Source organism: Tachysurus vachellii, chromosome 21 (genome assembly GCF_030014155.1).
Source record: "Tachysurus vachellii isolate PV-2020 chromosome 21, HZAU_Pvac_v1, whole genome shotgun sequence".
In the NCBI taxonomy this organism is placed as follows: Eukaryota; Metazoa; Chordata; class Actinopteri; order Siluriformes; family Bagridae; genus Tachysurus; species Tachysurus vachellii.
In genome coordinates this window covers 10693201-10707154 of record NC_083480.1, presented here as the reverse complement: position 1 = coordinate 10707154, position 13954 = coordinate 10693201, and the positions used below count along the sequence as shown (strand labels likewise).

The 13954-nt window shown below is 36.2% G+C and overlaps 1 protein-coding gene across 1 annotated transcript in view; it reads right to left on the bottom strand.

Annotated features, from left to right (window-relative positions):
• vps50 (VPS50 EARP/GARPII complex subunit) overlaps positions 1–13954 on the bottom strand; it is a 127345-nt gene that overhangs the window by 106026 nt on the left and 7365 nt on the right. Inside the window, exons 3-5 of the mRNA XM_060897438.1 lie at positions 9025–9147; positions 8296–8367; positions 954–1007 (exon numbers count right to left, since the gene is read on the bottom strand). Of these exons, the coding sequence (XP_060753421.1) occupies positions 954–1007; positions 8296–8367; positions 9025–9147 (249 nt within the window). The remainder of the gene's footprint in view (positions 1–953; positions 1008–8295; positions 8368–9024; positions 9148–13954) is intronic.

Genomic DNA, 13954 nt, shown 5'->3' with positions numbered 1-13954 from the left:
CACAAAAAGTAACAACAAAACAATGAACACTGAAAAACTAATTTTTTTAAATAATATTTGACCAGATTCAAAATGAGGTCCTGTAGGTACTATAAAATACTTATTCCATAATATTATTTTAAAAACTATATATATATATAACTATAACTATATATACATAATATGTATATATTATAGCCTAATGTGTGTATCAAATTAAATAAATTTTTATATATATATATATATATATATATATATATATATATATATATATATATATTATACACACACACACACACACACACACACATTAGGCTATAATATATACATATTATGTCAGGCTACTGGAACAAAACAAAAGAATCGATATTGGTATCCATTTAAAACATATTTGTTCATAATATATTTCTTTTTATTACATCCCTGAAGTCTGAGAAGGCTGCAATCAGGGCTGTAAAACACTTGTATGCCATAACTATTTTGTATGTTTTATTAAGATTCAGAGACTTTCTTACTAATTTGTTTCATTAATTCACTTACCGTTCGTCCACAGAACAGTAAACTGTAGTGCAGAAGAAACACTTGGTCCTGTTTAATAAGTTTAGTTCAATAAAGTTTCCCACAGGCACAACATTTGCTTTGGATTTGTTTTAAACCAATGTTTCACCTTCAAGAGACTCACTCTGTCTTCGGTCTCAACCTGTATGTTGTGTTTTGCTAATATTATAATGGATTCCATCCTTATAAGCTTCAGCAACCTGTTTCTTCTACAATCACTTTGATTTGATTAGACATACTGTACCATAACTCCACATGTAGTAATTAAATCATACATTTTTTCATTTTGAATATCAAATATGACACCAAAAATCACTGGAACTTCAAACAATTTAAAAAAAACTGACAACAAAAACAAAAACTAGAATCAAAATGAGTTTTTTTTTTAATCATTAGATAAACAAAAGAAATCTTACCTTAACATACGATGGCTGTTTTTCTAGAATAAGGTCAGCAACCTTTTTTGAAACCTATATGAAAAGAAAGCAAAGCAAAGATAAACATGGCATCCTGAAGCATTTTAACTGAGATGAACACTGTTCTTTTCACCAGAATTGTAGCATAGTAGCTCATCATCTTCCACAGGATGGGGCAACATTGGCAAAAGTATTAGCCAGACCCCAGGCCTGAGAAGCTTGAGTCCTAAAAGGAGGGTCTGGATTTTTTTTTTTTTTTTTTTTATTTAGATAATTCATACTTATATACATAATGAGTAAATACTATGAAAATATAGTACATTTTATACCACAGCACTGTAAGAGTGATTTTATTTTCTATAAACAGCAGCTCTGACATTTATAGAGACTTGTATAATAATAGATCGAAGAAATTGTTCGAAGTTATTATTTGTGCTTTTGTTCATCACAGAACAACTTCCACCTGTTGACATTGTGAACAGTTTCTATAAGCAGACGTTTATTTAACAGTTTTGTTCTACAGGATCAGCAGGCCCCTTTTTCTTGATAACATGACAAGCTGCTGATTTAGTCTTCAGTAGAAAGATAAAAGAGAAAAGGCTGATGAAAAGATAAACTGATTACAGCTGCTATGGTATAAGTGACAACCTGAACTACAGTTAACAGTCTCTCAGATGTTCTATATCATTATGTGTATTAATAAATAAAACAACTGGTAAAACTCCAATAAATGTTGTTACAGGATTCACAACGTTCAGTGTGATAACTGTGACTCCGGTTTATGTTGGGCCACATCTCATCACCAATGTGTTGATTATTTTTCTGCAACAGCACATGCCTAAGTGTTTTATACTGTACACAGAGCATAGTACAACACCTGAGATAACAAGAACAAGAAAAACAGATTATAGTGTGTTTGATCGGAGTCTCTGAAGAACATCTGTGTAGTGTCTGGTTAAGAGAATAGCTAAAATGACTAAGATAGACACTTAGCGAACGTGCTGTCTACAGGAAGAAACACAAAACAAACCATTCTCTTCTCATACATTCACTAAATATTTCCAGTTAAATGTACGCTTTACAAAACATCTATGCAGGCATGTGGCTAGAGTTCCTCCAGTGATGGTGACACTTCATTCTGACGAAGCCAGTCGAGTGTTTTCTTCCAAATCCGTCTTATTAGGCAGCATGTGCTGGTAATAAAGTTTTGGATGGATGGTCTGAACATTGAGGTAAGATGTCCTGTGGAATTGGAGATCGATGACAGGTTCACACACAAAGACGAAGTAAGCAAGCTGCCAGTTGGGCTACGGAGAGCAGGAGTGTTGATGCTGTGCAGATGACAGACTGACACGAGATGAAACATGTCAGGACAGACACCACTGCACACCGCTCACACCGAGTGAAAGGAAAGTGAGTATTATGGTGTGTGTGTGTGTGTTATATATATAATAGGAAATAGAGAGAAATCATGGCAAAAAGAAAGAGTGAGAAAGGTAAAAGTACAAGTTAATGTTCTAAGAAGAGCTGGGCGATGTGAGCCAAAAATCTTGGTATTTTTAGACTAAATGGCGATACCTTTCTCAGGTTTAAGTGGGTAAATGTTTAGTTGTAAATGAAAGACATTTGTACTAAAAAATGTCACTATAATGTGCAAGATGTTTAAAGCTGGACAATATATCAGGATGTAAAAAGAAATGGCCTATATTAAACAGAGTCTTATTTCTGAAAATACTCCTACAGATGTTTCCAACAACAATAACAGACTGATTAAAATGGAGGACAATTACAGGTTTTTCTTTCCTGCTTAACAAATCTAACAGCTGAGCAAACAACAAAACTGTAAATAGAACAGAAATAACTACAGGCTTACTTGCTCTGACAAAGCAGTTAAGTGGTAGGCTACTGGTTTACTTATATAGCACAAGTTGTAAAGGTTTTGTTTTTTTTATACTACACAGTAAATGAAGCTTGAAGCATAATGTTTGGGGGCAGAAGACTCTTCACATCTGGGGTTGTAGCAGCAGCATGAGGCTAAACACATGCTTCGTACTGCAAGCTGTTGAAAATGGTGAAATAGTTTTTAAAGCGCGTTCATTTATGGCCTTCGAGACAGATGACATTGTTTTGCTGGTCATTTTATCTTTAAAAAATCCAAAGCATCTCCATCTGATGTAAACCATGCTACAGGAGACACTGTACAGGACTATATCAAGGTCTCAGATCTCATCTGAAAATACAGGGTGGGCCACGGAAAAGTAGCCTGCTTCCGGTTTGGTGCCATTGGAGACGAGCTTCTTTTCAGTGGCCCACCCTGTATAGCCTTATAACTTAAAAATAATAAAGATATATTTACTATAAACCTTAGATTTATAAAGGGAGTATATTTTTACAACATTTTGCTCACAACTGTCATTCCCTTTAAAGAAATATAGATAAATTCCCCATAAGAACAGTCCTCTGACAAAGCTCCTCGTCAGTCGTGTCTGAATATTAATTTGTCACAGTCAAACAGGCTGAAGAATTCATACGCCGATGTTCAGAGTGTAGTAAGGGATTAATCCTAAAACTATGCTCAGCGACTTGCAGTGGAAACGGGATTAATAGCAGACTCCAGTCCTGGAGAATCACAGCATTACCACATTAGTATTCTACCACATTCCACTTTGTATAGCAGCTTTAAACAGTGGGTTTTTTTACATGACCAGCCTCAAAGTTTTCTTTCTCATGAAGTTAACTAGACAAACTAATGCAGTTCGTCATGTTGCAGAGAAACTAACAAGTGTAACTTTATGTATACTTGCGCTCAGTGTTGTGGAACAAACACAAAACAAAACTGTCTGTCCTGAAGACTGTCCTATGAAGACTGAGGTAAATCTTGAAAAACTCCTTCCTGACAAAGCACAGACCCTGGAGACCCCGTCCATTAGCATTAAATTAAGATCTCCTCACAGTCAGACATACTTTGTAATAATTTGTGGACAGAACATGAACTTTTGGAGGAAGTGCCTCAAGAAGAAGAGTGATATGTGTTTTGTAATCCGTTTACGTGGCATAATAGGTGTTAGCATGGTAAGCCGTTACTATAGAAACAACACCGTATAAGTCTGAGCGTGTTAAGGCAAACATGGGATTTGAATTCTAACCTGCACCTCAGTCAGAGTTGCTGTTATAGAAAAGTGATCAACACCTTTTGATCAAACAGAATAGAGAATTTAACAGTGCTGTTGTACAGAGAGATCAGCAAGGGAACGGTGCTTTTTAATCTGCTCTGCATCTGACAATCAAGGATGTTAATTAGAAAGCATGAGTAATTAGAAACAAATTAGACATGGCATGCACCACCACCCAGCCTGGCCTCATGGCAACAGATCTCCTGTATTATACCTGCACAAAACCTCTGCCTTCTCTTACAAATACTTATTCTAGTTTGAAGACAAACAATATAAAACTTTTCCTTAAGCATGCACACGCAAGCACACACACACACACACACACACACACACACACACACACACACACACACACACACACACACACACACACACACACACACACACACACACACACACACACACGTCAGAAGAGCACATCCATAAGTACCTGGACAATAGAAGAAACAGTTTAGAGAGAACTATTAGGTCTGCCCTTCATCATTGACTGCTAAAGGCAGTTCGATTATCTTTCACTGCTGCCTGGATTTGTGTAGTGATGTGCAAGTGTGTGTGTGTGTGTGTGTGTGTGTGTGTGTGTGTGTGTGTGTGTGTGTGTGTGTGTCAGTGATTAAAGCAGGTAGTAAAATGGGCTGAGAGCTGAGACAGTTATGGCAGGAGGGCTGCTCGGAATCGAAAACACATAACTATTTTATTCACTGCCCTTTTTCAGCTCCCCCGGTCCATCAGCTTTAATCAGTTTGCTTCACCTGTGCTAATGGCTTATTTCTCCACACAAAAGGGCAACTGAAGGCTCTGTGCAGGTGAGGTTCAGCATGCTAAATACCTGTGGTACAGTGAATGCTCTCCTTCCAGACTGTGCTTAAAGCATGTAGTTTACACTTATACTTTTATTTTTAATTTGATAATTAATTATTTAATGATGTGGAGCATTTATTCCCCTTTTTACAAAGTTTTCAAAACAAATCATTTGAAACATTCAGGGACAAAAAAAATTCTCATTCTGCCTAAAATTAACGTGTGACAAACTGCTGCCAGGGAAGCATCAGTTTTTTTGGTCCTCACTGTAAGCTTTTGTCCTCACAGTAAGCTTAAACATATCAACAGTTACACACATTTTGCAATCTGGTTCCATGGAACATCTGCATTACACATGTCCCTGTGTAAGCTCTTACTACAGAAACTACAACCTATTAGAACGAAGACACTCGTCTAAACCTTGTAGCCTGCACTAGTCAGATCTTCTGTTATAAAAAAAATGAATCAAGACAAATTGGTCCCTTTGACATGTACATAATGTTACTTTATATAAACAAAATGTTAAAAAAAAATCTGAATCATGTCAATCATTAAATTGTTATAGATAAGAACAGTTTTTGGAGAAAAGTGCCTCAAGGAAGATAAACTAAAATGAAGCAATAAATAAACATCATAAAAAAAAAAAATCCTCATCACTAATCTATTTGTGCACTGCTGTTTCTCACAGGCATGTGTGAGCCCTGGACCATCCTGAATCAATAGCAAAGCCTTATTTGTTCCTTAAAGACACATGCAGCATGAGCACACACATTAACACACACACGCACACACAAACGCACACACACGCGCACACAGCCTAGAGAGTGACGTACTGTTCTGTTAAACATTCACATGGAGTATGGAGCTTTCACTGTCAGTAACCTGAGCAGCGTGTACAAGCTACGAGTTCGAGATCCAGATGTCAGAAGACCGATCACAATATTTTGACAAAAATGTAGACGATCGTGTAAAATAATGCTTCAAGTCTATGCTGCCCCCAAGTGGCAGAGACAGGAGGAAGAAAAACTCCTGGGCTCATGATCCAGACATGGGTGTGGAACCTAGAAAACAGCTATGGCTTATTTACTGAGCAATAAGATGAGAGAATTCTGGGGTATCATGAAATATATAATTGCATTTTATACATTGTACTTCTGTACTTTAAAATTGTAAAATATACATAAAAAATATTTTATTGTTAAATATGTTGGTGTTTTTTTTTAGAAACAAAAGTGATTGAAAAAATAATCTAAATATTAAAAAATGTAAATAAAAATATGAATTTTTTAAATAATTATTCAGATTTGTTACTGTGTTTGATACACTTAATAATAATGTTTTAAATATTTACAAATATTAAAACATAATGAAGCTAAAAACTTTATTTATTAATAAGAAAAGGTATTCTAATTTTTTATTGCAGTTTTTTTTATACAAGTGACTTTACAAACTGACTAGAAGCAACTGATGGTAAAATTCTAAAATAAAATACTTTTAAATGTTTTTTTTTATTTTTATATGGTAAATAAATTAATAATAAGTAATCTAAAATACATTAAAATCTATTTTTTTATATGATTGAATTTTATCATGAATAAGCAACTATATTATTCTATTAAAAGGTATTAAAATATTGTTAGTATGAATTTGTTTACTACTTAAAAGGTATTATTATTATTATTATTATTATTATTATTACTATTATTTCTAAACTATATAATCTTGCTGTGTGCAAACATACATCTCTTAATATATATTGTGTCTTTAATTTCCTCTGAGAATCATTTTCCTTTCTTTTGTCTCACATTCCTACAGTCATATTTTATATAACTACAGGGAGACGTTTGAAAATTTATTGAAAGATCACAAAGAAACAGTGAGCTGAGGATAAACAAGCACGATGTAAAGAAGAAGATTGAGATTATGTGTAAGATAAAAGACGAAAAGTAGAAGGAAGTGAATCTCTCATGAAAGAAGACATAAAGCTCCACAGACCAAAGCACCTTGCTAATGTACCTACATTTTCAACTTTTCCATAGAAAACAGAACTGGGTTATAAAATGTAAAGTAAAATCTGGCAAATTCAACAGAATTATTATTATACAGTATTTTTTATTTTTATTTATTTTATTTTTACAATTATTGCAATATACAAAAATTAAGAGGATCTCAGGCTTTTCAAAGGTTATGACACTTATAATGATAATAGCATTTGGTTCATTTCCTCCTATTATCAATCGTTAGCATGAAATCTTGGACCCTTTTTTCTTCCTGTGTATGTTTTACGCTGCTCAAGAATTTGTGTAACACTGAAATTTTTTGTGGAATTGATGCAAATATACATAAAAAGGAGATGAAGTCATTTTAAACCACAGATACCTAGCATTCAGCAGAACTGCACACTCAACTATTCTGCTGAAATGGCAGGAAAAGGTCAAAATATCAGATCGAATGAAATAATACAGTAGCATGATCTGTTTGCTTTCCAGTGAGAAACTTAAGCCCTGCATTATATCCTGATTTTATTTCTTGCTGTAAAAGCTGCTTGATGAGCATTTGTACATAAATTGAATTGAATAACCCTGTCAGAATAATTCTGTCTCTCAGTGGTGGCTAAAGTGATTAAGGCTCTGGCTGGTTGATCAGAGGACTGAGCACTGCTAAGCTGCCACTGTTGGGCCCTTGAGCAAGGCCCTTAACCCTCCCTGCTCCAGGGGTCTGTATCATAGCTGATCCTGTGCTCTGACCCCAACTTCCAAGTTCCCCTTTTCATGTTAGGATATGCAAAGAAAGAATTTCACTGTGTTATAATGTATATGTGGCAAAATAAAGTCTTCTATTCTATTCATTATAAGCTATAATGTGTTGTTACTCTCAAGTTAAAGGATCGTTAACTCTTATTTAACATGTACTTCTGGGTTTGAAATCAAAAAATGAACAGGTGCCAAAATATTTGTGGCAGAATTCCAGCTTTGAATTACTGATATTTATATCAAGATGTGTTAAAGAGATTTGATCTAATGATCAAAAATACAGGATCACGTGAAGGAGAGACAATTAATAACTCGGAATGTCTACTCTCCGTTTGAGCCCTGGATTTCACTTGTAAACACTGTATTTGTTGTTAAACCAACATAAAGACCAGAGAGCTTTCTATGGGAGAAAAGCGAACCATGCTGAAGCTCAGAAAAGAGGGAAAGTCAATCAGAGCTACTGTACAGTACAAGCATTTGCATTACAACAATGTGCCACTAGTGTAGTGATAATCAGACACTAAACTGGGACGGCTGAGGAAAACAACAACAGTTAATTGCAGGTGTACTGTGAGAGTTGTGAAGTAAGTGTACTTAAATATACAAATATACACTTACTGCTGCTTGCTGTTTCTTCAGTTTATCTCTGTACTCTTCTAGCTCCTGCAGGTTCAGATCCGGGGGAAGTTTCTGCAAGCACACGCACGCACGCGCACACACACACGCGCGCACACACACGCGCGCACACACACGCGCGCACACACACGCGCGCACACACACGCGCGCACACACACGCGCGCACACACACGCGCGCACACACACGCACAGGGAGAGAGAGAAGTGCAGCAAATTCAGAGCATTAAATTCACAAATGTTAAGAAGTTGTTAACAATCATCCAATATTTTTGCCCAATTTTAATTCACCTCTCAATCTCTGATGTATGCACAATTTTCTGCATGATACCCAACGATTCTGAAGGGATTTTTCTACATAAATAAAAATAAACTCCAAATAAAAAAATCAGCGCAAGAAAAGAGGAATTACTTTCCCTGTGCCTGGTCTCACTCATTTATAATGCAGTTTGTGATGCAACACTAAATCTAATGAGATTTCACACCCACAATAAATGGATAATCCATCAATCCTGGATTTGCTACAATCTTCACACGAGCCCACATGCACGACTGGCCTCTCAACTCTGTGTGCATGTGAGAAATGTAGTTTCATGCTTCCAATCAACTTCAAGAAAGTTATTGCTATTCTCCTAAATTGAGAATGTGTGGTAGATTTCAGTCTCGGCAGGCGGTTCAGGGAGTTAATACAGGTGTTAAACTGAACACACCCACCTCCAGCTCGTACTGCACCATGTCAATGGAGTCGTTGGAGAAGTACACCTCATCTATGCTGTCGATGATCTCCTGCTCAGCCTGAGGATCAATAGGCTGCTCCCTCAGCTCCCTCAGCTCCTCCTGAGAGACAGCGAGCGAGAGAGAGAGAGAGAGAGAGAGAGAGAATAGATGAACCAGCACTTATAAAAAGTCAGCATTATTTTCTGGCATATGATTTCCCATGAAACTGCGGTCCAATGCACCATTTCTTTTTATAAATTCATCTGCATTTAAGACCAATGCTAAGCACTTAATACTGCTACCCTGAGGGGAAACTCCTTATGGAGCTCTATAAGGATTAACACAGGAACATCAATATTGGTAGAAAAACACCAGCAGGGTTGAGGGCTTTGCAGACTTTGAAGAATGATGCTGGGAAGCAGACATACATGATGAAACGGTAGTTTAAAAATATAATAATAATTAAATGAATAAATAATAAAACACAAGGGGCAGATTGAGATACAAATTTGCCAGATCAAACCAAGCACCTAAGAAAAGAAATAAATATTGCTAAGGCAAATTGTGATTTTTTTTTTTCGTTTACCCTCTCCGATATGACGTGAGATCACCCATCATGGCTTAATGACATAAATATACAAAATCATTATGTCTGAAGACAATTTTTAAGAAACCTCAATTCTCTGCTTTATGTTAAAAACAAATCATCTGATTAGAGTGTGTGGAGCTAGTCAAGAGAGGTAAGATGAAGCATATGTAGTATAATCTAATCACTACTGGTTAAGCAGTAAAATTCAAGGCTTTGATGCTCACATTTAAGACTTTGTCTGGATCCCTACCTGAAATGTATGCTCTCTCCCTCAACTAATGATCAGTTAACAACCAACGCCTGGTACTGATTGAGGCATGAGCTCCCTTTCCAGAACCTTTAATCTGACTGTCCCTCGGGAAGGAATTAACTTTGATCCAACAGCACAATCTGCTGCAATCTATCTTCAAAAAATTAATAAAATCCCACCTTTTCTGTGAACACTTAAACCCCAAACTCCAAAAAAATCAAGACATGGACAAGACATAAATGTCAGACTCATTACATCTTTAATGTGATCTTCCAACAAACAAAAAACCCTACAGCACCCTAATTGTATAAATCTGCACACAGTTTCATAATGAGGCTCTAACTGTCCTCAGAGTTAACCAGTAACATTCAAAATAAGGCCTGTAAGTTCATGTAATACACCTGCCATCAATTAAAGTGATTCCAGGGTTCCTACAGGTTTCTTCAAGTTAAATTCAAGTCTTTTTAAGACCTTTTTAAGACCATTTATATAAAAAATTGTGTCATAGCGCGTGATCTTCCTTTACTGAAGGCATCGCGTGTTCGCAGTATTTTGTACGGTGACCCGGGGCTGCGTTGCGTTCTCAATTATTGGTTCCGCCACTCTTTTATACTACGTCATTGAATCAAAATAATCGTGGTTGACAAATGAAACTTTTGAGGAAAATTACAATATGGAGAAGTTACATACAGCACAATTTTTAAGACCCAGACATCAAAATTCAAGACTTTTTAAAGACTTTTTAAGGTATTATTTCCAAATTAATAAATTCAATGCTTTTAAGACTTTTTAAGACCCCACGGGAACCCTGGATTCTGATAAAAAACAGATAAAAGTCAGCTGTAATATTTGATTGAATGTTGGGGGATACTGATATTTGTTCTACTGAGAGTCTTGGGCCACAAAGAGCTGCCAGAGAAACTATAAAAAAAGAATATCGGATATTAAAGGATATAAAAGTATATTGAAGGTACTGAATGTACCATGGAAAAATTCTTATAGTCTGATGAGACAAAGGTGGAATTTTATGGTCTTAATTCTAAAAGGTATATTTAGTGCAATCTCAATCTCAAGACAGAGCATCATCCAAGGAACACCATAATGACAGAGAAGCATAGTGAGAAGATACTTTGGAACAAAACCTTCTCTCCTGAAAACGAAGAGGAATCTCCCATTCCAACATGACAATGACTCAAGACGAAAATCAAACGCACACATTAAACTCAATTAAGACATGGCTTCACAAAAAAAAGCAAAGTCCTGGAAAGGTCAAGTCACAACCCAGACCTTAATCCCATTCAAAATCCAATGACCTAAAAAGGTCTGTGCACAGGAGGTCCCCTCGAAATCTGAAGAGCTTGAACATTTGTGCAAAGAAGAGTAGGATAAAAATTTGACATTCACAAAGACTTGATGCTGTAATAAAGGCAAAAGGTGCTTTCAGTAAGTATTAGTTGGGAGGAGTGTTCATACTTATTTTTATTTATTTATTTTAAATTTCCATTAATTAAATATTTCTTTTTTCTCTGGATTTTAATTTGTTAAAATATTGCATTAAAGATGTAAGAAGTCTGACATTTACATTGTTGTTATTTCTGTCTTTATATTATAAAAACCTGCAACAGTGTGAACAGAAGAATCAGTGTATGAATGGAGGATGAGCTGTATGGATATGGATATTACTAAAAACGTTAGCACGTGAAGCCCTGAGGAGGTGGCTGAAAGCCGGCATAGTCGACTGTACACAAAAGCTCTCACAATTCAACTTCCATGTAGAGGGATGTACTGTTACTAGTAACTCAACAGTGAAAGACCTGGGTGTTAAATTAGACAGCAACTTGTCTTTTAAAAATCATATCGCCCATATTACAAAAACAGCCTTCTTCCACCTTAGAAATATTGCCAAGCTGAGAAACATCCTATCTGTATCTGATGCTGAGAAGCTAGTTCATGCACACATGACCTCTAGACTGGACTATTGTAATGCATTACTAGATGGTTGTCCTGCATATTCAATAAATAGGCTACAGTTAGTCCAAAATGCAGCTGTCAGAGTTCTTAGCAGGACAAGAAAGTATGACCATATAACCCCAATTTTATCATCTCTACACTGGCTACCTGTTCAGTTTAGAATTGATTGCAAACTGCTGCTACTTACGTACGAGACTCTTAATGGTTTAGCTCCCATGTATGTAAATAGTCTTCTAACACGTTACAATCCTTCACGCTCTCTGAGATAAAAAAAAAAAAAAAAAAACTCAAGAATTCTGGCAGTTCCCAGAATATCACTGTCTACTAAAGGCGGTAGAGCGTTTACGGATTTAGCTCCCAAACTTTGGAATAGTCTTCCTGATAGTGTTTGGGCCTCAGACACACTTTCCCAGATCAAATGTAGATTAAAAACTCATCTCTTTAGTCAGGCGTACACATAATACGTCCCAAAATATTGTGCACTATTACATCAGACTTGCAGAAATTTTGAACAGCAGCTACGTTAATCCCTCTCCACTGCTTCTCTCTTTCTACCCATCCCGAGGCATCCAGAAATTGTTCCAGCTCCGACTGTCTTCCGTGCGATGAAGATTTTGGACCTCCACTGAGATGAGGCCGACTCTGAGAATCCTGAGGCATCTAGAGATCTACCAGCTCCAGTTGGACTCTGCGATACTATAGAGGAGATGTGAACTCCATGTGGTCTTTTACATCAATACAACATTTGTCAGACTGTATATTTATAAATCACACCTTCCAGTGTCACCCAGATGAGGATAAGGTTCCCCTTTGAGTCTGGTTCCTCTCAAGGTTTCTTCCTTCCATTCTAGGGAGTTTTTCCTTGCCAATGCTGCCTGAGTCACCTCAGACTTCCTCATTGGGGATAAATAAAAACATATTTAAATATATCTAATCTTAAATTTTGTATTCTATTAATCTTCATATTAATCTTTATATTAACCTTTTGTTCTATGTTTATGTTCTGTAAAGCTGCTTTGAGACAATGTCAATTATAAAAAGCGCCATACAAATAAATTTAAATTGAACTGAATTGTGTACATCACAGCTTCAGATTAAAAAGCTGTCTCCTTCTCCTTGTCCTCTTTCAGTAGAACAGAGACTGTTGATTAGCAGAAACCACTTTAATTTCTCTGCTATATATGAGGTTTTTATGGATTTTTGTGGGCATCACCAAACACAAATCAGCTTTGGCATGCACGCACATGGTAAAACACAGGTGATAAGCTGGCATCCCATCCAGGGTGTATCCCCACTTTATGCCCAGTGTTCTTGCAGTGTGTTTCCAGATCCACAATGACCCTGACTAACCCTGGATTAAGCCCTGACTAAACAGAATAAATAAACAAGGAAACAAAAATAGTGGCTTTTCATTCAGTTTCCCCCTACAGACATTTTCAGGTTTCCTGCTGTTCCTTTTATTTGACTTTTATGTAATCAGAGATTATCGATCCTCTATTCATTCCTCTATTTCCAGTCTTGTCTTTGCATCTATGTATTTTTCCATTTCTAAATGAATGGTTTAATTCCTTGTAACGATTTTCCCAAAACAACTTTATAACCTTCTCCGTGTTTATCGTTTTAAAGATTTGTCAGCTTTCTACTTTTTGTCTTTGTTTCCTGGACACCACTGTTTCATAAATTGCTAGCCAGATGTTGACTGTTTTAAGTCATTAGACACCTTAATGAAGCACGTGTAAATAGAAATGACGTTTAATTAGAGAATGTCGATGTGGTGCAAAGTTTTGAGATCGTTGTAGACTCTGTATTATTTAAGCCGTGGTGTTATGGGTTTTAACAGTAAAACACTATTCAGTGAACAGAGATTTCTGCTGTGAAGATCATTTTTCAACACAGCAGCAAACTTTTGCATTCAATTGCCTACGTTTATAACAAATGAGGCAATTTTAGCTACATTATGCTACAATGCAGCATCTGGAGCGATTTGGAAACCCGAGAGGAACTGAAAGCCTCTTGCTTTCAGTTACAACAAACATGATAGTCTGGTGTTCTAGCTGTTCCCATACTATAAAAAGGTTTAAGTGATAAGCCTGTCTATAGATATTGACTGGTGTTTA